Below are 23,789 nucleotides of genomic sequence, written 5' to 3' on the forward strand. Positions count from 1 at the left end.
TTTCAAATCTTTTGCCTATTTTAATTGCTTTTATTTTGAATATTGAATGTTTTTTGTATATTCTGGATACAACTCTTTTTGCCAGATGTGATTTGCAAATATTTTCCCTCAGTCTTTGAATTGTCTTTTCATTATCTTAACAGTATCTTTTATGGAGTGAAAGATTTAGTTTTTATAAAATTGAATTTAATGCATTTTTAAAAAATTGATTATGCTTTTGATGTCATATCCAAGGACTCTCCCTAACTCAAGTTTACATAGATTTCTTTCTAAGAGTTTTATACAATTATGCACTACATAACATTTTGGCCAAAGACCACATATATGATGGTACTTATAAGATTATATTACTGTATGTTTACTGTACCTTTTCTATGTTTAGATATGTTTAGATACACAAAAACCATTGTGTTGTAATTACCTACAGTATTCAATACAGTAACATGCTATATAGGTTTGTACCCTAGTAACAATAGGCTATACCAATGGCTTTCATGTGTAGTAGGGTATACCATCAGTGTTTTTGTTTGTTTATTTGTTTGTTTTTTGGCACAGAGTCTCGCTCTGTCACCCAGGCTGGAGTGCAATGGCGCAGTCTTGGCTCACTGCAAGCTCCGCCTCCCGGGTTCACACCGTTCTCCTGCCTCAGCCTCCCAAGTAGCCAGGATTACAGGTGTCTGCCACCACACCCAGCTAATATTTTGTATTTTTGGTAGAGATGGGGTTTCACCATGTTAGCCAGGATGGTCTCGATCTCCTGACCTCGTGATCCTCCCGCCTCGGCCTCCCAAAGTGCTGGGATTACAGGCATGAGCCACCACACCTGGCCACAATCAGTGTTTGTTTAAGCACACTCTAAGATGTTCGCACAGGGATGAAATTTGTCTAATGATGCATTTCTTAGAACATATCCCCATTGTTAAGTGACACGTGACTGTATTTTTATGTTGTACATTTAGATCTGTGATCTGTTTCAGTTATTTTTTGTTTATGCTGTGGTGTAATTCAATGCTGATTATTCCATATGTGGATATCCAGTTGTTCCACCATGATTTGTTATAAAAACTATCCTTTCCATTTTGAAATGCTTTTGCAACTTTGTCAAACATTCACCATAGGGTTCCAGTCCTGGGTAAGAGTGTGTAAACACACGTCTCTTTTTCTCTAACTGAACTCAACCATAAAACCTGGACAAAATTCATGGGCAGCTATTTGGTATATGATATCAGCAGGCAGAGCAGAGAACACCTGAATTCAAAGTACTGTTGAACTGTCTAGAAGTTTGCCATTTTTCCCTTTTAGTGCTCCCTGACCTGAAGTCAATGCAATTTGAAACTTGAAAGTAACTACTATAGTTTAGACAGGGAAAAGTCCTCTAGTTCTGGCCCATGATGTGGAAAAGGGAACTCTTAAACTCATAGAGAATGAGGGAGACCTCCCTTCCATTTTTTCCCTTTCCTGAATTCACTCACCCATACCCCAGTCAGTCTGAAGCAGGAACATGGGCAGCAGCAAAATGGCTCACAGCAGGAAGCTGTAAGAACCAAAATCCCAAGGGAAAGGAATATTCTTCTAATCATAGGGGAGCTCTGGTCACAGAGAGCCAAGATAAACCCTGTTGATTTCCTTCTTATCTGTCCTCCCAGCACAAAACATGGCGCAATAGGAAAAGTGTGTAGTTTCTGGCCACTTGATGGAAAAGTAGAGCCCACAAAACCAGAAAGGACCTGAGAGATAATGGAGATAGAAAAGCCTTCCCATCAAGTGCTTTATAAACTTCTGGGATCACCCCTGAGCTGCCTGTGTGCTAATCTGATCCTAATTAACATTATCATGCCAGAGAATTTGAGAACTGCGCTCATAGGTAGAACTCTGCTTTGGCCCTGGACTGAACAGTGGGTGACCCTCCTGCTGGACAGACTCAAGAAGCACTTCAAAAGCTTTGGATACATTGTGACCATAGCCTCCAGATGGATAAAACAAAATATCTCTTTAGAGAATATCAACATTATCTATAGAGTATAAACAAGACCTCAATCCCTTTTAAAGTCAAGGTAGTACAAGAGAGATGGATTAAAGGGTACAGCAGAGGCCGGGCGTGGTGGCTCACACCTGTAATCCCAGCACTTTGGGAGGGTAAGGCAGGTGGATCACGAGGTCAGGAGTTCGAGACGAGCCTGGCCAAGATAGTGAAACCCCATCTCTACTAAAAATACAAAAGTTAGTCAGGAGCGATGGCACGTGCCTATAATCCTAGCTACTCAGGAGGCTGAGGCAGAAGAATCGCTTGAACCCAGGAGGTGGAGGTTGCAGTGATCATGCCATTGCACTCCAGCCTGGCCAACAAGAGCAAAACTCCATCTAGAAAAAAAAAAAAGAAAGAACAGTGGAGAGGGCTCTAATGGAAGTAGTCATTCTTAAGTTTAATTACCAAGTCAAGGACTATCTCTCAATGTTTAGTGCTTTAAGAAAATTTTCATCAGGTAGGTACTAGATCTATTACTTATGCATATGAGAAAAGTGACATTTAATCCCTGCTTCAAATATAAAATAAATTCTAGGAGGAAAGGTAAAAGCAATGAAGCATCTAGAAGATAATGTAGGAATTAGTCTTCATAACATTAGAATATAGAATGGATTCTTAAACAGGACACATAAAATACTATAACAAAATTAGACTACAAAAAAAAAGAACACTTTTTCTTATCAAAAGACACCATTCACATTATAATGAGTCAAGTCACACAGTGGTATGAAATTTTTGCAAACTGTATAAAAGGCAAAAGCCTTATATTCACACTATGTAACTCATACAAATCAATTAAAAATAGTCTGAAAACTCCTCCAAAAATGACAAGAAACTGACATACATGTCACAAAAGAAGACATCTAAGTGTCCAACAAAATACGCAAGTGCACTCAACTTAATTTTTATCTGGAACTTCAAATTAAAACCACAATGTAGTACTACTATATACCTACTACAGTGGCTAAAAAGAAAAAGACAAATGATACCAAGTGTTGGAGAGGATGTGGAACTATTAATAATTTTAGTACACTAGAAATTGATGCAATGGCTTTGAAAACAAGTAGACATTATATTCTAAAGTTGAATTTACATATACTCTATGGCCCAACAATTCCATGTCATCAAAGCCATGTGAACCATATTTATAGAAGCATGTTTTACATGCCCCAAACTGGGAATAATCAAAATACCCAAAAATAATAGGATGGAAAAATATACTCATATAATGTGGAGCAATGTGGGGAAAAAAATGAATGCCAAAGGATCAAAATAGGTAACACAAACATAGTGTTGAATGATAGAGACAGAAACAAAAAAATAAATATGATAGTATTATATTTGTAAAAAAATTTAGGAATGGACAAAACTAAAATATAGCATTAAAAATAATTGTGATAGTTCCTTTTGAGAAGGAGAGATTGAATTGAGTTATGTTTTTTTCAAGCCGGTGGTTTCAAGGGTATATTGTCTTTGTGATCGTTTATTGAGCTATATACTTAGGGTTTCTCTATTGTGTTATACACTAATGATTTAGGAAAGGTTTTCAAAATAATTAAAACTTTTGTCCTAACTATATGGTTTTAAAAGATGTGTTTCAAAACACATTTAATGTAGGAAGAAGCACTGTATACATTGTAGGAAGAAACACTGTATACGTTGTCCTTTGTCACTTTTTGTTGCAAGTTTGAAAGCATAAGGTATCATCCAGGTAGGCTACTTGTAATAGGACTTTCCCAGAAAGATTTTCTTTTTTGATTTTAGTCTTTTTTTTTTTTTTTTTTTTTTTTTTTTTTTTTTTTTGAGACGGAGTCTCGCTGTCACCCAGGCTGGAGTACAGTGGCCGGATCTCAGCTCACTGCAAGCTCCGCCTCCCGGGTTCACGCCATTTCCTGCCTCAGCCTCCTGAGTAGCTGGGACTACAGGCACCGGCCACCACGCCCGGCTAGTTTTTTTTTGAATTTTTTAGTAGAGACGGGGTTTCACCGTGTTAGCCAGGATGGTCTCGATCTCCTGACCTCGTGATCCGCCCGTCTCGGCCTCCCAAAGTGCTGGGATTACAGGCTTGAGCCACCGCGCCCGGCCGATATGAGTCTTTCTAATACTCCATCAGATGAGGCTTGAGACTACTCTATTTTCTGTAGAGGTTTAGGAAAAAATTTATGAGTTACTAAAGATGCTCTGTAGACTCAAAATCTGTTACAGAGCTGTGGCAGGGAGGTTAATTTAGGTAGTCTTCTATAAATTTTTCATAAATGATATCTAGTGGATTGTATTCTTTTCCAGCCTTCATTTAACTCCCTCCATGTGGCTGTGTAGCAAACCATCCAATTTGAATGGGATTTATCTCTCACCAGCTTCATGGTTGTCCCAATGCCATTTATTGCATTGTCAGTGTTTGGTAAGGATTGGGTATGTATAATAGTGTATTATATAAACCCTGGAACTGCTGCAATCATTTTTGTTCCTAAGAGTTAAACAAGCCTGAAAATAAAGTTGGTGTGTAGTGTTATGCATAGTCCAGAGAATCATAAGAAAATGTAGCTAGGACCCTGATCAGACCAAACCTGGAACTTTTCTTCCTTTGGACTTTGGGAAGTGTCTTAGTCTGCTTGGGCTGCCATAACAAAATAACACAGACTAAGTGGGTTAAACAATAGAAATGTATTATCTCCCAGTTCTGGAGGGTAGACAGTTCAAGATCAGGGTGCCAATTATTGGTCTCTGGTAAAACCTCTCTTCCTGGCTCTGCAAATGCCTGCCTTCACACTGTGTACTCACATGGCCTTTCCTCCATTCATGCAGGAAGAGAGAGAGAGTATGCAAGTTCTTTGGTGCCTCTCCTTTAAGGACATTAATTATGTCAGATCAGGATCCCATGTTTATTAACTTCATTTAAACCTAAATATGTCCTAAAGGCCCTGTCTCCAAATACAGCCACACTGGGGGTTAGGGCTTCAACATATGAATTTGAGAACACAATTCAGTTCATACTAGAGAATGTAAACTTCATGTAGATCTCTTCTTTGTACCAGTTTGAGTTAGGTTTTCTGTTACTTGCATTTGAAATAATCTTAACTGATAGTGCTCCTAAGGTTCAGTAACTCTTGCTTAACAACCCTCAGAAGTTTGTACCAATTTTTTTATGAGTGTATTATTTACCACATTCAACCACTGGGCTTTTTTGATTTTTCATCTTTTATCAAACTGATGACTTGAACATATAAGCAATTTTTTTCTTTTTAATATTCATAGCTTTTATTGCATTTTAAGTTAGAAGTGTATTCTGTTAATGTTTTAGTCAGTAAGAAAAAATCCATTAAATGTTGTGAAGGTATAAAATTTAAAGATGTTTTGTGGAATAACAGGTATTAAGAGGTAAATTTCTTCATTTTCTAACTTTTTCTGTGAAATAAAATAATATGTCCAAACCATCTTTTAAAATATGTACTTAAGACTTGACATTTATGATCAGTTAACCTCAAATTGCTATAAAATCGTGATAATATTATCTCTTTTTGCAATTGGCCAACTAGATTACCACCAGAGGGTATTTGTTTGTCACTAGCAACCTGCATTACAATGTAACCTTACAGCATACTGTGTTACTTATATTGAATTTTTGTAATTTTACCTAAATGAGATTACCTAATAAGTTCCATGTTCTATTACATTAACAATTAACAATCCTTTTTCTTTACATTAACAATGTAATTGTTTTACATTAATAATCCTTTCAAAATGACCATTTTATGAATAATACAATCAAATCTTTGAAATATGTCTCCCTAAGTTTTATGCTTCCCTTTTTTATTACTGTAGCTGATGTACTTTCTTTTAATGTTTGTTTCCTTCCTTCCTTCCTTCCTTCCTTCCTTCCTTCTCTCTCTCTCTCTCTCTGTTTCTTTCTTTCTTTCCTTCTTTCTTTCTTTCTTTCTTTCTTTCTTTCTTCTTTTTACTCCCTATTTCCTTTGGGCGGATTGTACTGAAGGGTGTTGAACCTTTCAGATCTTTTGATATTATTATCATACAGCATATTTTTTTTTTAAAAAAAGAAAGCCCAGTTATCCCACCAATATCTATATCATGGAATATAAAAGCTTTTGCATAATATAATAAAAAAAGAAGACCTGAAAGAAAGCAGTAAATACTTATTTTTTTCTGACAAATTTGCCACAATACCAAATTAAAAGATACTAATGTTCAATGTTACCCATTAAACCCTTTGATTTAAGAGATAGAGAAAAGCTAACTAGGATACACAAACCTACAAATCTGTCACTTAACATAATAAAAGTTTGCAGTGCTTCTCTGTCCCATCAATCATAGTAGAAGGCGAAGGGGGGACAGGCTTGTCACATGGCGAAAGCAGGAACAAGCAAGAGAGTTAGGGGAGGAGAAGTGCCACACATTTTTAAATGACCAGATCTTAGGAGAATTCACTCACTATTGTGAAGTCAGCATCGAGCCATGAAGGATCTGTTCCCCTGACCCAAATACCAGGCCCCACCTCCAACACTGGTGATTACCTTTCAACCTGAGATTTGAGTCGGGACAAATATCCAAACTATATCAGAAGGGATAGCATGGAATACAGGACACTGCTTCACATGGTCATTCAAGAAATTCAGATGATGGAAATTCTGTCATTCTTCAGGTGTCCAAGATTGTCAATAAAGACGGAGACTCTCTAATCACCAAAGGAAGAATGTGACTTTTTAACTATGCTGAATAAATATGACAAATATTTATTGTTTGTTTGTTTGCTTGTTTGTTTTGCTTTTTAACAAAGCAAGTGTTCTTAATAAACTGGGTTTTGTTTGTATGTATATTTTTTAAGAGAACTGTCACTTTTGTTTGCAATGTAATTTATTAGAAATCAAGAACATTGATAAAGTATTACCCTATATAAGGATAATAATGCCAAATGAGACATTCAGTATTAGCAAAAATGATGTTATTCAAATCAATTAAAAAACCAATTTCGTGAGGCTTTGGCAGGAGAATGGCGTGAACCCAGGAGGCGGAGCTTGCACTGGGCTGAGATCACGCCACTGCACTCCAGCCTGGGCGACAGAGCGAGACTGTGTCTCAAAAAAATAAAATAAAATAAAAATTTCATTTATTTAGCAAAAATGTATTGACAACTATTATATGCCAAGTAGTAAGATATATTTTACAGGATTTTTGATATTTATTGGAAATTATGAGAATATTATTTTAAAAGTATTTTCTTACACTGTTTATTGATTTTAGCAGCCAAGTTTTTACATCGTGTTAGCTCTTTTACTGCTAACCTAATAGGAATTAGCATAGAAAGCATCTGATACGAACCCTTAAAGTATATAACTCCTTGTTTCAACAAAGTGAAATTATGAAAGTTGTATATTTTATGCTGTCCTTGTACATCATTACAAAAATGATATTCACTTGAGTCATAAAGTTTAGATAAGAAAGAATTTAAGCTCCTCATGAGAAATTCAACTAGTATTCCCGTCTCAAACTGAATCTTTCTTATGTAACTCTTAAGGAAGAGGAATGTTGTGAATTATTAATCAAATAAAAATACATTTTGGTATTTAAGTTGGGTTTACTGAATATAAGTAACTTTTCTATATATACTATTTTTACTACAACAGATATTCTGAAAGAAACAGTTGACAGGATCTGGTATCTGGGTGTAAGGGATGATATAATTGAAATGTAAATTTTTTTTAACATTTTAGCTGGAAAGTAATGGTGAAACAGAGAAGTGAGGGCAAAGGGAACAACTTGCAATTTAATACTTTGAACCTTAGAGGATTTACTTCAACTCTCTGTGATTTAGCTTTCCCATGTTTTCAATGACCACATGACAGTATACATGATCTGTCATCTGTAATTATAGGAATTAAAGAGATAATTCATGTAAAACACTCAGCATAGTGCTTGGTACATATTACCCAATAGATGTTAGTTGCTTTTGTAATCATGAACATTATTAATGGTTAAGCTTGAACATGGTAGGTTTGAGGTGATATTAATATTTTTATCATAATTCTTAAGGGTATCATGGTCTGACTGAGATTCAGATAAATGAACCCTCAGACCATATCTACAGTGTCCATTCTCAGTACCACATCTTAAGAGTTACACTGGCTGGGCGCGGTGGGTCACGCCTGTAATCTCAGCACTTTGGGAGGCCGAGGCAGGCAGTTCACGAGGTCAGGAGATTGAGACCATCCTGGCCAACGTGGTGAAACCCTATCTCTACTAAAAATACAAAACAAATTAGCCGGGCGTGGTGGTGCGCGTCTGTAGTCCCAGGAGGCTGAGGCAGGAGAATTGCTTGAACCCGGGAGGCAGAGGCTGCAGTGAGCTGAGATCACGCCACTGTACTCCAGCCTGGGCGAGAGAGTGAGATTCTGTCTCAAAAAAAAGAGAAAAAGTTACACTATTAATCTGGGTATAACAACAGAATTATAACCTCTATGATGATAATTCAGACTAGAGAAGGGTTCCTCAACCTTGGCAACGTTGGCATTCTGGGCTGGGAAAATGCTGTTGGAAAGGCAACCTATATATTGTATGATATTTACGTAGCATCCCACTAGATGCCTGTCAAGTGGTGAAACCCAGAAATGTCTCTGGACACTGCCAGATATCGCCTGGAGAACAAAACATTCCTTGTTGAGAGACACCGGACTTGAGGCAATCCTCCATACAAAAAAACCTGTCTATTCTTTAAATATATAAAGAAGTTTTAGCATACAGTGGGCTGATTTTGTTTAACCTAGAAGGCAGACACAGCACTGATTGATAGAAGTTAGAATATTGGCCAGGCATGGTGGTTCATGCCTGTAATTTCAGCACTTTGGGAGGCCAAGGCCAGCAGATCAGCTGAGGTCAGGAGTTCGAGGCCAGCGTGGCCAACGTGGTGAAACCCCGTCTCTACTAAAATAAAAAAATTTAGCCAGGGTGGTGGCCTATGCCTGTAATCCTAGCTACTCAGGAGGCTGAGGTGGGAGAATTGCTGGAATCCGGGAGCAGAGAGGTTCAGAGGTTGCAGTGAGCCAAGATTGTGCCACTACACTTCAGCCTGGGTGACAGAGTGAGACTTCATCTCAAAAAAGAAAAAAAAGAATATTTTCAAAATTTGAATTACCTAGAAATAGAATGCACTAAGTTGTGAGTCAGCAACTTCTCAACTTCTCAGCTACAATGAGTATTTAATTAGGTGCTGGATCACTATCAGAGCTGTACTGGGAAATTCCTTCCTGGGAGGGACTTGGAACTAAGAAATCTTTTATATCCCTTTCAAGGATAAGATGCTCTCATTTTGACAGATGTAAAGATGCAGATTTGGAAATCATTTCAATTGAGGTCATAGTTGAAATCATGAAAATGACTGCGCTTTCTCTTTGAGGGCAAGAGAAAAGAAGAGCACAATTGCATGAAGTGAATTTTAAGGAATGTCCATAATTTAAAAGAGGGAATTTGGAATGTAACCTACATTCATTGAACCTATATTGAGTTAGGAAGTATTGAGCAAAACAAAACAAAACAAAATGAAAGAAAGTATTCAGGAGAGAGTTTTAAAGAATGAATGATTAGTGTTGTCAGTTGAGAAGTTAAAGTCTGAGAGTAGAGAAAACACCAGTTTATATAATTTCTAGAAAATCATGGTGACTTTCTGTTGAAAACAAATTCTGAGAAAAGTGTCCCCTAAAATGTTGCATATTACATAAAGGGTACCTATGTTAAAATCACTTCTATGGTTGAAAAGGTTAGTATCACTGACTTTTAAAAAAATAGATTTCCTTTGATTCTGCAGGCGGGATTAGAGAACGGATATTGAAACAGAATGATTATGAGATAGTGGGCACACTCAGAGCTGCCAGCATATGGAAAGAAAAATCTTTGAGGCTTAAGTAGCTGGATTTGTATTTTGGTACTACGACTTACTCCATGTGTGACTATAAGCAATGAACTTCAAAATCTCTGAGGATTGGATTCCTCTTTTCTCAAATAAGAATAATACATGCTATCTTGAAGGATTTCTAAGACTAAATCCAATCATCGTTGTGACGTATCCAGCACAGCATCTGGAATGTGTGCAGCACTCAATGGATAGATGTTAAAATCAACATTGTTGTTATCATTGTCACTGAAGGATGTTCTAAGGTCTTCTGCTTCAATTGAGGCATAGGCAAGGGGAAAAATATATTGAAGACTTGACAAGAGTGGAAAGTGTCAAAAATTGCCACTGCTTATGAGTGACTCAAGTGATGAACACAGTGATTATCAATTAAGGATGAGTACCAGGTTTTTCTTGTGGTGTCCAGTAACCAGTGAATCTGTAATGGCCCAGTTCTGTTCACTTCTGGGTCTTCTCATAGTATAGTCTATGAACACAGAGCAAATAAGGGGAAAATAAACAGTGATACAGGGTTGCAATTGATTAATGAGATTCATGTAAATCTCTGTCATTTTGAGATTTGTCAGGCTTGAGTTATTTCTAACAAAGTACCCTGCATTATCATAGTTTATTGCATATAATACCTAATATATTAGACCACATGTATGAACATTGTAACTGACTTATTTCTTAATGTAAACATTAGCATATGCCAGGGTTTCTCAGCCTCGGTACTACTGATATATTGTATTGCTGATCCTTTGCTGCTGGGGACAGTCTTCAGCGTTGTAGAATTCTTGCAACACCCCTGCACTCCTCTCCCAATTCTGACAAACAAAAATGGCTGCAGATATTGCCAAATGATCCCTAGGGCGAGGGAGCAAAATAATCTTTGGTTGGGAACCACTGGAATATGTTCATATATAAAATAGTGATAAAAATAATATAAATGTACATGTGTGACATTTGGTTTTATAAAATTTCCATATTTTATGACTCATAATAGCAATTCTAAATAGATTTTGGTTGTGATTTCTGTTGCTTCATAAGACCAATGGAATTATAAATTTACATTCCCTCTGACAGAGAAAATTCTAAATATTGACCATAATCTATAGCAAGAAATATAAATATTTTTTCTACCTGTACATTTTTATTTGATTTGAGAGAACATTTTAAACATTGGAAATTTATCCTATTTTGATTGTTTACCTAGACAAAGTAATTACTTATATATATTTTGAGTCTTTCATGTACTATTTTTTCATTACATAGTTCAAATAAGTTTTGAGCAAAAATTATTTGTGTTTTATTCTCCAGTTGTTTCCTGTCCTTATTGCTGGTGGCTGCTGTGGTATGGAAGATCAAACAAACTTGTTGGGCTTCTCGACGGAGAGAGGTATCAGTAATATTATTTAATCTTTTGTTTAAAGATTTAAGCAAATAAATGAATCTCTATTGTCTGTTAATTAACATGCTGTCTTGGAATACAGAATTTCAAATCATTTTTACATACTAATATTCAAAAATCACTCTAGTATTTTTTAAGCTGTAGAGCAAACTTTATCACTGTAATTTTAAGTTAGTATTTGTAAAAGCATTGGTGTGTTGCAAACAGTTTCTAAAAATGGTATTGGAATTTATAGTGAATACAATTATTTATTATGTTTAAATGATTTTGTAATATATTTAACTTAGGCATTTAGTTATGCTATAAAGACATAATTTATTTTCATAAGTGCCTGTTGAAATTTAAAATTCTGAGTGATAAATATTTTGGTTTTGAAAAGATTTTATAGCCTAGAAATTTATTATAACATTCTCTTTTGGGAATCAAATCTTTTCCATTTTTTGATTATCTAATAATCCAACTATGTTTAAAGAGCACATCCATTGGATACATTTCTGTATTAGAATTAATTATTTTTCTTATAATCCTAAAATTGATGAAAACAATAATATTCTTACAAAATAACAACTGATTGGTAAATTGTGTATATTCGTTAATTGAAAGGAATGAAGAAACAAAATCATCTGAGGAGCAAAAGTATGCAGTAGATTTATTCTTCTATATCTCATTTATTCAGAAAGCTAGTTTCTGTTTTTATCAGTATTCTTTTATTATACTATATTTTATTAGTATTAATCTTAGTATTTTATTTACTATTGCATTTCTCCATATATTTCTATATGGGTTTTTTTTTTTTTGTAACAATATAAAACGACAGTATAATTGCTTACCTTCTTTTTTCCATGTAAAAAAATATAATATTTAAAGATGTAAAAATAATCCAGAGTGTTCTAAGCTATAGAATTAGTAAGTGACATGAGTTCTTCTTAGTCTACTTTTAGGCACCCATCAAAGATCAGTACCTATGTATAATATATTTGTAAACTGGAGTCCCACCCTGCCTTCAAATAAATCATTCATCTTAATACTCTCTGCCTCTCTGATTTTCTGTATATGGCCAGTGCAACATCAGTGAAGGTTTACTTGGAATGACTGCATGTTAAAAAGTAATCCAATTGAAAAAGAGCTTATTAAATATAAATATATAAATATTTGGCAAGAAGTCAAATTCTCTGCAGAGGTAAACAATCATCTAGACATGTTAGATGATCTATTACCGTGAAATTATAGATTCAGGAAGGAAAAATCATAATTATAGGCAGGTAGTGTAAAGGCCTTCCTTCCTTAATGGAATAGGGCAAGTGACAATTTATGTCCTTAATCATTAGAAGAGAAGGCTGAATCAATCAGGGATCCTCGGTTCCCATTGCATCATGAGGAGCACTATTTAAATATCTGATCTCTAAACTTTATAAAATGTGTCTATGTAAATATAGCATTGTGAAAATATTGATTTGTAACTCTACTATTAATTGGCAGCTGAATATAAGTAAGTGGTCTAGTTAAATTTCCTTACCTCTTAAAAGAAGGATTTGTACCCTAGAGTTAATTCTCAGTTGTGGTCTAGTCTTTCAAGCCCTATAAATGTCTACATGTAGTTTAAAGTTTAAAAATGATATTTAATATTTGTTAAAACTAATATGAATAGTTTAGCTATAAAACTTTCATACTTCTCAAAATGACAAATTGATTTTGGCTACTGTTGTATTATCTCAGTGTAGTAATGCTGTTTATTACATACTAAACAGGTGCTCTGGCAAGCTGATACTACTTTAATTTTTAAAATTAATATAAATTTATCTTTTGGAAGTCAGAATCGTTCAATATATGTGGTAGATGTGGAAAGGATAAAAGAGAAATAGTAGAGGGGAGCTAGATTAGGATCACTTTCCAGTTTATATCTGTATTATTAATATTGCTGTGTCCTCTGGAAATTCCTTTAATATAATGCCCTTCTTTCCAAAACTCATCCAGGTAGTGCTTCTTTCTGTTAAAGTGTATAATGGTGTTTGCATTTAATTTGCTACCGCTTCCGAAAAAGAAAACGTATCTTGAGTTTCTGTTATGCTATAGCATTACATGTTAAAAAATGGTGTGAGGAATTTTCTCAAATATAGTTTTAATAAATTCCTTTAAATGTAAAATCCTAAATATTTTAGAAGCTATTCATATATTGATGTCCAAAGTAAAGATGACATTGACTTTGATGAGTATTAGAGAGCTGCTGTTAGCTAGTAATGTTTATATTACAGTCATCCCCCCTTATCCATAGTTTTAGTTACTCACAGACAATTGGAGTCCAAAAACATTAAAATACTTTGAGAGAAAGAAATGTTGGGGGGAGGTGGGAAGTGACAGGGAGAGAGACCACATTTACATAAATTTTAGTACAGCATATTATAATAATTGTTCTATTTCATTGTTATTGTGGTTAATCTCTTTCTGTATCTAATTTATAAATGAAAATTTATCATTGGTATGTATGTATATGGAAAAACATAGTCTGTATAGGGCTTAGTAGTATCTACAGTTTTAGGCATCCCCTGGGTGTGTTGAAACATATTTAGGGGGGAACTACTATGTTAAGAAATTGTTTTTCATTTTGGTCCTAAGAGACCTGAAGATTTTTAACCACAGTAGTTGTAGTTATGTGATAATTCCATTTATAGACTTCATGTGAGTGGAGGTAAAAATATGTTTATGTCTAATCCTCTCTTTATTCAGTTTTAAATATTAGATTAACTGTAGTATTTCCAAAAGGAAAATAACCCACTATTATTTCTTTATGTGAATGTTACTGTCTCTTCAAAACATTGAAGAGATCAATTATTGTAAAGCTCAGAGGACACCTTTGATTAGTAAAATGACAGTTTATGTGTTACAGTAAATGAAAGTTACTTAAAGGATTCTTTCTTTTTAGAATTTATTTGGTTTTATTACAGCAGTTGTACTAGTTGCGTTTCCAAATGTAATGAAAGTTTAAAATGAAAATAATCTTGGGAAATGTTTTAACATATTGTGTTCATTCAACTAGGTGTGTTACTTTTTTAACTAAAGTTTTGTTTTCTCATAAACACAGATATACTTATTGTGGCATAATTTTAAATTCAGAGGACAGTCATGTTACGACTTTTGAATAACACCCTTAAGAATTCAGGGGTTCTTAAACACACATTAAAAAAAATGAAACTACAAAATGCTTCAATTTTGATATGACCCCTTCATACACTAACCCCAAACAAATTTCTATGGTAACCCTGTTAAAAAGATGAAAACTTTCTTTTGGGATGCGCTAATGAATGGAAACAATAAGTGTATATTGATAAGTGGAAATCTTATAATACATTAGAAAGATGAATTCATTTATATAGCTTGTCTTTTTTACAGAGGTGTTAAAAACATTTAGCTTCAGTGGCACATTCAGTTATAGTCATCACATTATTAAAATATTTGTCAGGAGCAAGTATATGTTAAAAGGAGTCTATTGCACTGTTTTTATGCTTGATAATCTTCATTCTTAATCTGAAATTTGAATTTTAATAGGTATCATAAGGTGTAAAGATATTTAATTGTTGAAGATATTTAATTGTTCACTGCAATGAAGAGATTTGATCATATATTTGACTATGATGTGTGCAAATATGATGTATATTTTAATAGTTACAAGAAGCTAATTTTTTTCCATTTTGAGTTGTTTAAATATAGCATGTCTCAGTGAAACTTTAACTGCAAAATCTGTAGAATAAAAGATCCATAGGCAAAGGAAGGGTTATTTTTATGTTAACTTCATATTACTAGTGAGTCTGAGTATTTGAATGATCACTACATTTCATGTGATAGCAATTTTTTCCTTTTTAATTCTTGTAAATTTACAGTTTTTTTAAAGTTTAAAAATATTTTAATGTAGAACTTTACCACACGCCTTGGTTTTTTTTGTTTTTTTCTCTGATACGGAGTCTTGCTCTGTCGCCCAGGCTCCAGCCTGCATGCAGTGGTGCAGTCTTGGCTCACTGCAAGCTTCACCTCCCGGGTTCACACCGTTCTCCTGCCTCAGCCTGCAGAGTAGCTGGGACTACAGGTGCCTGCCATCACGCCCAGTTAATTTTTTTGTATTTTTAGTAGAGACGGGGTTTCACCGTGTTAGCCAGAATGATCTCGATCTCCTGACCTCGTGATCCACCCGCCTTGGCCTCCCAAAGTGCTGGTATTACAGGCGTGAGCCACCGCGCCCGGCGACCACACTACTTTTTACTATTTCTCACATACTAGACTTCTCTTTTGTTTCAAAATCAATACAGGAAAATTTGGAGGATAAGACATGTCCAATGAGGGATTGAATTTATGTTCATAATACCCTATCTCCCTGCACAGTTTGTAATCATGAAGCATAAACCTAGATTTGTATTTTTTATTATCACCCTTAAATTTGAGTTAAAAATAATAAACCGATATCCACAAGTAGAGTTTTAGTAGCTTTGAGTAACAAACTAGTTTTCCAGAGGCAAATACGTTAGTTCTTTCCTTCTATACCTGTTTTATTGTTCCAAAACCAGACATAAGTAATAATATTAAACTATACTTTAATAATGACATTTTATGGGTATATAAACCAATTAGTTATAAAATATTCTCTGACGTGGTAAATAGTGATAAATAGACTCTCATCTAAGTAATATTAATGCAATGTAGCCATGTTTTACAAATTGAACTACTCTTTTCTCCTGAGACACTAAATATATTTACACAAAGAGGACTGGGCACAGAATAAAAACATTAAGGAAGCAGTGAAAGTGTTGTTTTAGGTGGATAAATTCAAATTAACTGATTAGGTACTGCCTACAACCTTTTGTAGAATTTCATAGCACTTCAAAGCTCTGTATTTTGTAAATGTTTAAACATTTTAAAATATAGATAAAGCTTTCCATTAAACACATACTTTTTAAAACTCATTAGTAAATATTTCGCTCAAATAAATGTCTTTGCAGTTAATGGCCGCAATGTCAACTTACTGTTGCTTGTCATGTGCTTTTTATTGAATTGCAAACTAAAATGATTATTATTGTATTAATTTTCTTCCTTTATCCTGTGAGACTAGAAATTACAGGTCTTCAGCATGCCTATTGCATTATCATACTTTGAAAATTTTAACATAAATTTACTTTAAAATAACTTGAATTGAGAAGTCAAATATGTATGGGGTTGAGATTTGAAAAATAACTGATATATGCCTTTTAAACCTGTTTCCAAAGACCTTATGGTAAATATAGTGCTTCCATTTTGCTCTGTTCAACAAAGGTATATCAGTTTCTTGCTATATTATAGCAAATTGATAAATACTGAGGATATAAAGAAAAAGACATTGACCCCATTATTGGGGAATTTGTAGTTTTAAACATTTCAGTGAGGCAGACAGACACACACACATACACATACAAAGTTCTTAGGGGAGCACCTGGATTTACTTTATTGTGATGTCATGCATAGGGAGATAGAATATATTGAAAAGTTTTCTGGTAATCAGATTAGTAATGGAAGTAAATGTGAACTGTTTCATAATTATACACAGGATTAATTTCAAAAAAAACCCTAAACCAAAAAACTTGGGGCACTGTTTTTATTATATGTACAATATAACAAATTTGTCTCAAGTCACTTTTTATTATATGCTATTATCTTTGTATTTAGACCCAGTCACTTAGACTAAAACATTATATTGATTTATTCTAAAAAATGTAGTCTCACTAACCACAACATCTTATCTGTCTTATATACTCAAATGAATGTATATCTTGATATATGTGTCTGATGTTTATGTGTATATGTGTTTTATGCTAAAAGTTCATTTTTTATCTAAAATTCAAACTTAACCAAGTGTTCTGTATTTTTATTTGCTCAATCTGGCAACCTTATTTTCAACACAAATGCTCACCCTGGAGCTCAGGGGTGGGTTCAACCTCATAAAATCCACAGGAACTCAGAGAGAAGTAAAAAGGAATAATTCTCTAAAGTAGAATCTTGATTTGTTTTCAAAATAAGGGGAGTTATACTGGGCAAGCAAAATAAAAGATGTTTACTCAATATATTATCTATCAAAATTAAAACTCTTTGGCTCACTAGTTAGATTTCTGAAAATATATCTTAAAGATATATACCTGCCTACCTCATATAATATATATATCTTTATATAGATATATATATATCTATAAATGAGTATGCCTCAAAGTATACTCATTTATAGATACTTACAGAGAGATTTTGTATATCAAAACTATTTCATGTCATTCAAAAAGATTCTAGAAAGAAGTTCTGTGTTCTTATTAGGTAACTGAAAAAAAGAATGAGACATATTTGTGTTAATATTAAATTAGTTTATTTCTTCCTTCAACAAATATTTATTGAACAACTATTGTTGTTTCAAGCATATTTTTAGCCAAGTACAGCAATGAACAAGCCAAATAAAATCCTAGCCCTCAAAAATGTTTACAGATCTGAAAATCTATATTATTAACTGGAAAATATATGACATAGTTTTTTTGATGTTTCTATTTGTATCAATCACACATGCACAAGCATAACGTGCATGGAAATTATGGGTCTGTTGGTATTGGATAAAGAAGAATGACTATGTTATTTGATAACTATAATGCAAACAAATAGTCAAATAATGGACAAGTTGAGAGAATATGACCTAACATTTTAAGTTAGGCACTTAATAAAAATAGTATTTAATTTTCACACTAAAAATATGTATATTTGCCCTTTACCTATATAAGGAATTTGAGGAGACTAGAGTGCAATGCTCAAAGCTTACAACTAGTAAAAGAAGAAGCTGTAACTTAAAACCAAGTCTGTCAGACTGAACCATACAGAGAACTTTACAGATAGCCTGAGTTTGAACAAGTTGGTTTCATAATGGACCACTTACAATGTAACTTATGCATCCGTTTGTTGTACAGGAAATATGTTGTATTTCATCTAATATTATGACACAATCATTATTTGATGTACCAGTTACAAAGAAAACATGACACTTATTCAACTATTGCACAATGTTCACTTCCCACTGAGAATATTTATTTTCTACATATTGAAAGAGCTCTTATATAATTATTTAGATATAGTTTTGTTATGTCATTCATATTTATACAGAGAGGAAAATAAAAGCAAAATAAATTGGGTAAAGTTTTGCTACAACTTATTCACCTTCATAGTCCAAGTTTTAAAATCACTTTTGAGTTAAGCTAAATATATTGTATGTTTCACATAGTATCATTGACTACAATAATCAAGTTTACGTCTGTGCAGGCAGTGAGAAGTACATCACAACTGTCATCTGGCCAGCAGTGATTATACAATGTCATTGATTTTAAAACACATTAGAGTTTAGAGATATTAAAATGTGAAATAGTGTTTCTTAGAATCAATCAAATATGGTAGAACCTTCTTTATAATGTGTTTAAGACTAAGCGAATTAATGCATAACCCCACTGCATTTTACCTAACAGACTTCAATAAATGTTAGCTGTTACTGATATATCATACAAAGAATGATCAGCATTATACATTAATATTACTAACAACAACTACTGTGTATCTTGGACTCCTCCTCCATTTCTACTGTAATGCAATGGTTCTCAATCTAGTAGATCCTTGAGAATCACCTGTGGATCTTTAAAACGTGTGTGTGTGTGTGTGTGTGTGTGTGTGTGTGTGTGTGTGTGTGTGTATTTGCATGTCATTCTACTGTTCCATCCCCATCAGATATACAAAATCAGAATTTCTATGAGTGAGGCTCAGCCAAGTGTGTTTATTTTTAAAACCCTCAAATGTTCTAATATGGACCATTGGCCTAGAAACACTGCCTTACCTTCTACTCTGACAGACCTGGGAAACTATTGAAGGGTTTCCAACAAACTTGTAAAGATATCTAAGTTAAAAGGATCTGATTTTAAGCTGATCACCGTGCTTCTGTGGTTAGTCCAAGTAAAATTGGTTTAGGGAGAGGAGTTTAATTTTTAATGTTAAGTTTGGTACATCTACTAGACATCTAATTAGATCTATCGAGGAGGCAGGAGTTGCATCTGGCATGAGGAAACAGAGTTGAGTAGGAAGTTAAATTTGGGAATCTCAGCATGTAGATGGCATTTGAAATCCTGGGACTAGATAAATTTACACAGAGAGGAGGATTAAGCCCTGAGGCATTCAAATTTAAGAAGTCAGAGAGAAGACAAGCAACCAGCATGAATACTGGAAAGCAGCTACCAGTGAAGGTGGAGAAAAACCCTGAGCTTCTGGAAGCCAAGGAAACACTGTATAAAAAGGAACAGAGTTATCAGTTGTCCAAAAACTTCTGGTGGTTCAAGTGAAATAACTGAAAATTGACCATTGTATTTAGCCACTTAGAAATAATTGCTGACCCCAATAACAGCAATTTTAGTGGACTGATGGATGCAAAAGTTTAATTGAAGTTTGATGAGAAAGAATAGAACAAGATGACTTCTAGAGTGACAGCAAGAGGAGCCCCTGAGACCTATTCCCCAGACAAACAACATTAACTAGTGAAAAATCTTTAAAAAACAAACAACTGGCTGGTTTCAGTGGCTCACACCTGTAATCCCAGCACTTTGGGAGGCCGAGGCTGGCGGATCATGAGGTCAAGAGATCGAGACCATCCTGACCAACATGGTGAAACCCTCTCTACTAAAAATACAAGAATTAGCTGGGTGTGGTGGTGCACGCCTGTAGTCCCACATGCTCGGGAGGCTGAGGCAGGAGAATCACTTGAACCCGGGAGGCAGAGGTTGCAGTGAGCCGAGATCTAGCCACTGCACTCCAGCCTGGTGACAGAGCAAGACTCCATCTCAAAAAAAAGAAAATAAAAACCATTTAAAATATCTGGAAATGGTTTTAAGTGCATACGGAAAACAAATACTTGTTACGGGTGGAGGGTCTTGACTACGAGTTGCCCAGGTCCTTGGAGATTTGAACAAAGAATTGAGCAGAACGCACAAAGTAGCAGAGGAATGAAATGCAGGAAAGAAGCAGCAAAAGCAGAAACTTGTTAAAGAGAGAAAACATTCCACAGAATGGGAGCAGGCCTGAGCAAGCTGCTCAAGGGCCTGGGTGCAAAGTTTTCTGGACTTTAAGTACACAGTTTGAGGTGCTTATTGGCTACCCCTTATCTGGAGAAGGTTTTGGTTTGTGACTAGTTAAAGGCTGAGGTGAACTGGCACCCCATGCAGATAAAGGGATGGTCACTGCTTGGCCTCTGGCCTACCCAAGGCACTCCCCCTTTCCATCTGAGATGTGGTGGAAGGGGGAGGGCTGTAGGGAGAGTATCTTTTGATCCTTTGTTACTCACCTTGGGGAAAGAGTTTTTTTCTTCCCTTTTGGTTTAGTTTTAGGAAGTTAGTGTTAACTGGCCTCAGGTTCCCTGGCCCCAAACCCAGGCGTTTTCCTTTTGATCCAGTTTTGGGAAGTCAGCATGAATTGGCCCTAGATTTTCTGCCCCTAGACCTTGGTGTTTTCTCTTTTAGAAGTTTGCTCAAATTGACCTTAAGTTCCGTGTCTGCAGACCCTATTTTCCTGCCTCACACTTGTTTAAGAAAATCTACTAATTCTCAGTAAGAACAGCAAATCTATGGCATTTGAGCCTCAACTTGCTCCCTTCCTACCCCCTCCTAGCTCACTGTGACTAGCATTTCTTATCCCCCCAGCTCCCTTTTGCAGTCGCTGTATTCCAGACAAAATCAGCTGAGGCCTGAGGCTCTCTTATTCTAATGAGCCCCACTTGTATGGCCAGAAGCTCTTCTCAAGGCAGAGCAGCCTGATCATAACAGGGCCCAAGTCTCCCTCTCTCCACCTTTCTTATAGGGTAGAGATTTCGTGACTGGGAAGATAATATGAGAATACAAAAAGTAATACCTCTGCTGGACACCCTGCTCATGAAGCAGGAAAATTATTTAAGAGAGTTATGGGCCACTGTCCCCATCATTAGCTCTAGAGCTTGCACAAACTAGCAAAACCAATTCAAAAAGATATAAAATCTAAATAAACCTATAGCAAGCACAGAGATTGCATTTGTTATTTTTAAATTTCCAATTAGATACATCAACATTCTGTTTGCAGCAAGCACATCTAGCACCCAGATCTTGTTTTCTAATATTAGAGAACCCTTTCCAACGGTTCCTCCATTCCTAACATACTCTCATTCTTGGTGTGTGTGTGTGAGGGTGCGTGCACGCCCCCTCTTACGTTTTGGTACTATAAGAAACTTCAGGTTTAGCTTGTGTACTTCTTGCCCCAGTCCTAGAATTAGCCATTTCTCCAAGGATCTCTGGTTCCCTTTCTTGTAGCATACATATTGCCTAGATTTTGATTTCTAAATACCATTCACCAATAAAAGGAGTTTGGATGCAAATCACATGAGAATCTCAATAGATACAGAAAAAGCATTTGACAAAGTCCAACAACCTTTAACCATAACAACACCCAGCAAATTAGGAGCAAAAAGGAAATCCTCAACCTGATAAAAGGCATCTACCAATAACCCACATCTGGCATCATACTTAACTTTTTTTAAATCACTTATATCAGGAACAAATCAAGGATGTCCACTCTCTAATTCTATTCAGCATTTTATTGTATATTGTAGTCAGGGCATTTAGGCAAGGAAATGACATAAGAGCCATCTAGATTGGGAAGAAAGAAGTAAAGCTATCTCTATTTGCAAATAACATGTTTTGTAAATAAAATTCCTTAGAAATCCACTAAAAAAACTGTTAGAACTAATACACAATTTTAGCAAGATATTTAGCAAGGATGCTAGAGCAATATAAAAATCAGTTGTATTTCTATACATTAACAATTAAGAATCTGAAAATAAAACTATTCAATTCAAAATAGCATCAATAAGAACAAAATACATAGGAATAAATTTAACAAAATCTGTAGAAAACATATACTATGTGTATTAGTCCATATTCACACTGTTAATAAAGACATACCCAAGACTGGGTAATTTGTAAAAAAAAGAGGCTTAATTGACTCTCAGTTCCACATGGCTGGGTAGGCCTCACAATCATGGCAGAAGGTGAATGAGGAGAAAAGTCACATCTTACATGGCGGCAGGCAAGAGAGTTTGTGTAGGGGAACTCCCCTTTCTAAAATCACCAGATCTCATGAAACTCATTCACTATCATGAGAACAGCATGGGAGAGACCCTCCCCATGATTCAGTTACCTCCCACTGGGTACTTGCTATGACAGGTGGGAATTATGGGAGCTACAATGCAAGATGAGATTTGGGTGGGGACACAGCCAAACCATATCACTCTGAAAACTATAAAACATTGTTGAAAGAAATTAAAGAAGACCTAAATAAATGGAAAGATACTATATGTTGATGGATTCAAAGACTTTATATTGTTAAGATGACAGTACTCCCAAACTGATCTACAAATTCAGCATGATACTTACCCAAATACTAGGTAGCTTGTTTGTAGAAATTGACAAGTATATCCTAAAATACACAGGGAGATGCAAAGGGCCCTAAACAGCAAAACCATTCTTGAAAAAGAACAAAGCTTACACTTCATAAATTCAAACTTACTGTACAACTGTAGTAATCAAGATGGTGTGATATGGGCATAAGACTGGATATTTGGATCCATAGAATGTCACTAAGAATCTAGAAATAAACTCTTACATTTATAGTTTATTGGTTTTTTACAAGAGTACCAAGACAATTAAATGGAAGAAAGATTCATCTTTGCAACAAATGGAGCTAGGCAACTGGGTAGCCACATGCAAAAGAATGAAGTTGGACCCATAACTCGTATCACCATACCCAAATAAAGTCAATAGGAATTGATACACCAATATGTAAGACCTAAACTATAAAACTCTTAGAAGAAAATACAGAAGAAAATCTTCTTGATCTTTCAGAATCTTCTTAGACATGACATCAAAAGAAAAGGTGATTAAAGAAAAAAAAGATTGGAATTCATTGAAATTAAAATCTTTCTGCTTAAAAGACACCATGAAGAAAATGAAAATACCACCTCCAGAATGGGAGAAAACTTTTGCATATCATATATCTGATAAGATACTTGTATCTAAATATGCAAAGGACTCTTCCAAGTCAGTAATCAAAAGGCAAATTACACACTTAAAATGAATATAGAATTTGAATAGGCATTTCTCCATATAATAAATGCAGTTTGCCCTTTGTAGTCATGGTTTCCACATCTGTGGATTCACCCAATCAAGGATTGAAAATATTCTGAAAAAATGTTGAAAAATAAATAAAAATACATTATAACAACTATTTACATAATATTTGCATTGTATTGGGCACTGTAAGTAATCTAGAGATGCTGTAAGGGCTTGGCATTGATTGTTAGTGGTGTAGTTGGTTGCAACAAATGGGAAAATGTGCATAGGTTATATGCCACT

The 23,789-nt window shown here is 34.9% G+C and overlaps 1 protein-coding gene across 1 annotated transcript in view; it reads left to right on the forward strand.

Annotated features, from left to right (window-relative positions):
* Positions 1–23,789, forward strand: part of LOC108529129 (attractin-like protein 1) — a gene marked incomplete at its 5' end in the record, with an annotated part of 414,893 nt that overhangs the window by 13,527 nt on the left and 377,577 nt on the right. Inside the window, one exon of the mRNA XM_017871231.1 lies at positions 11,244–11,322. Within this exon, the coding sequence (XP_017726720.1) occupies positions 11,244–11,322 (79 nt within the window). The remainder of the gene's footprint in view (positions 1–11,243; positions 11,323–23,789) is intronic.

This window comes from Rhinopithecus bieti, unplaced genomic scaffold (genome assembly GCF_001698545.2).
Source record: "Rhinopithecus bieti isolate Rb0 unplaced genomic scaffold, ASM169854v2 scaffold_5982, whole genome shotgun sequence".
Classification (NCBI taxonomy): domain Eukaryota; kingdom Metazoa; phylum Chordata; class Mammalia; order Primates; family Cercopithecidae; genus Rhinopithecus; species Rhinopithecus bieti.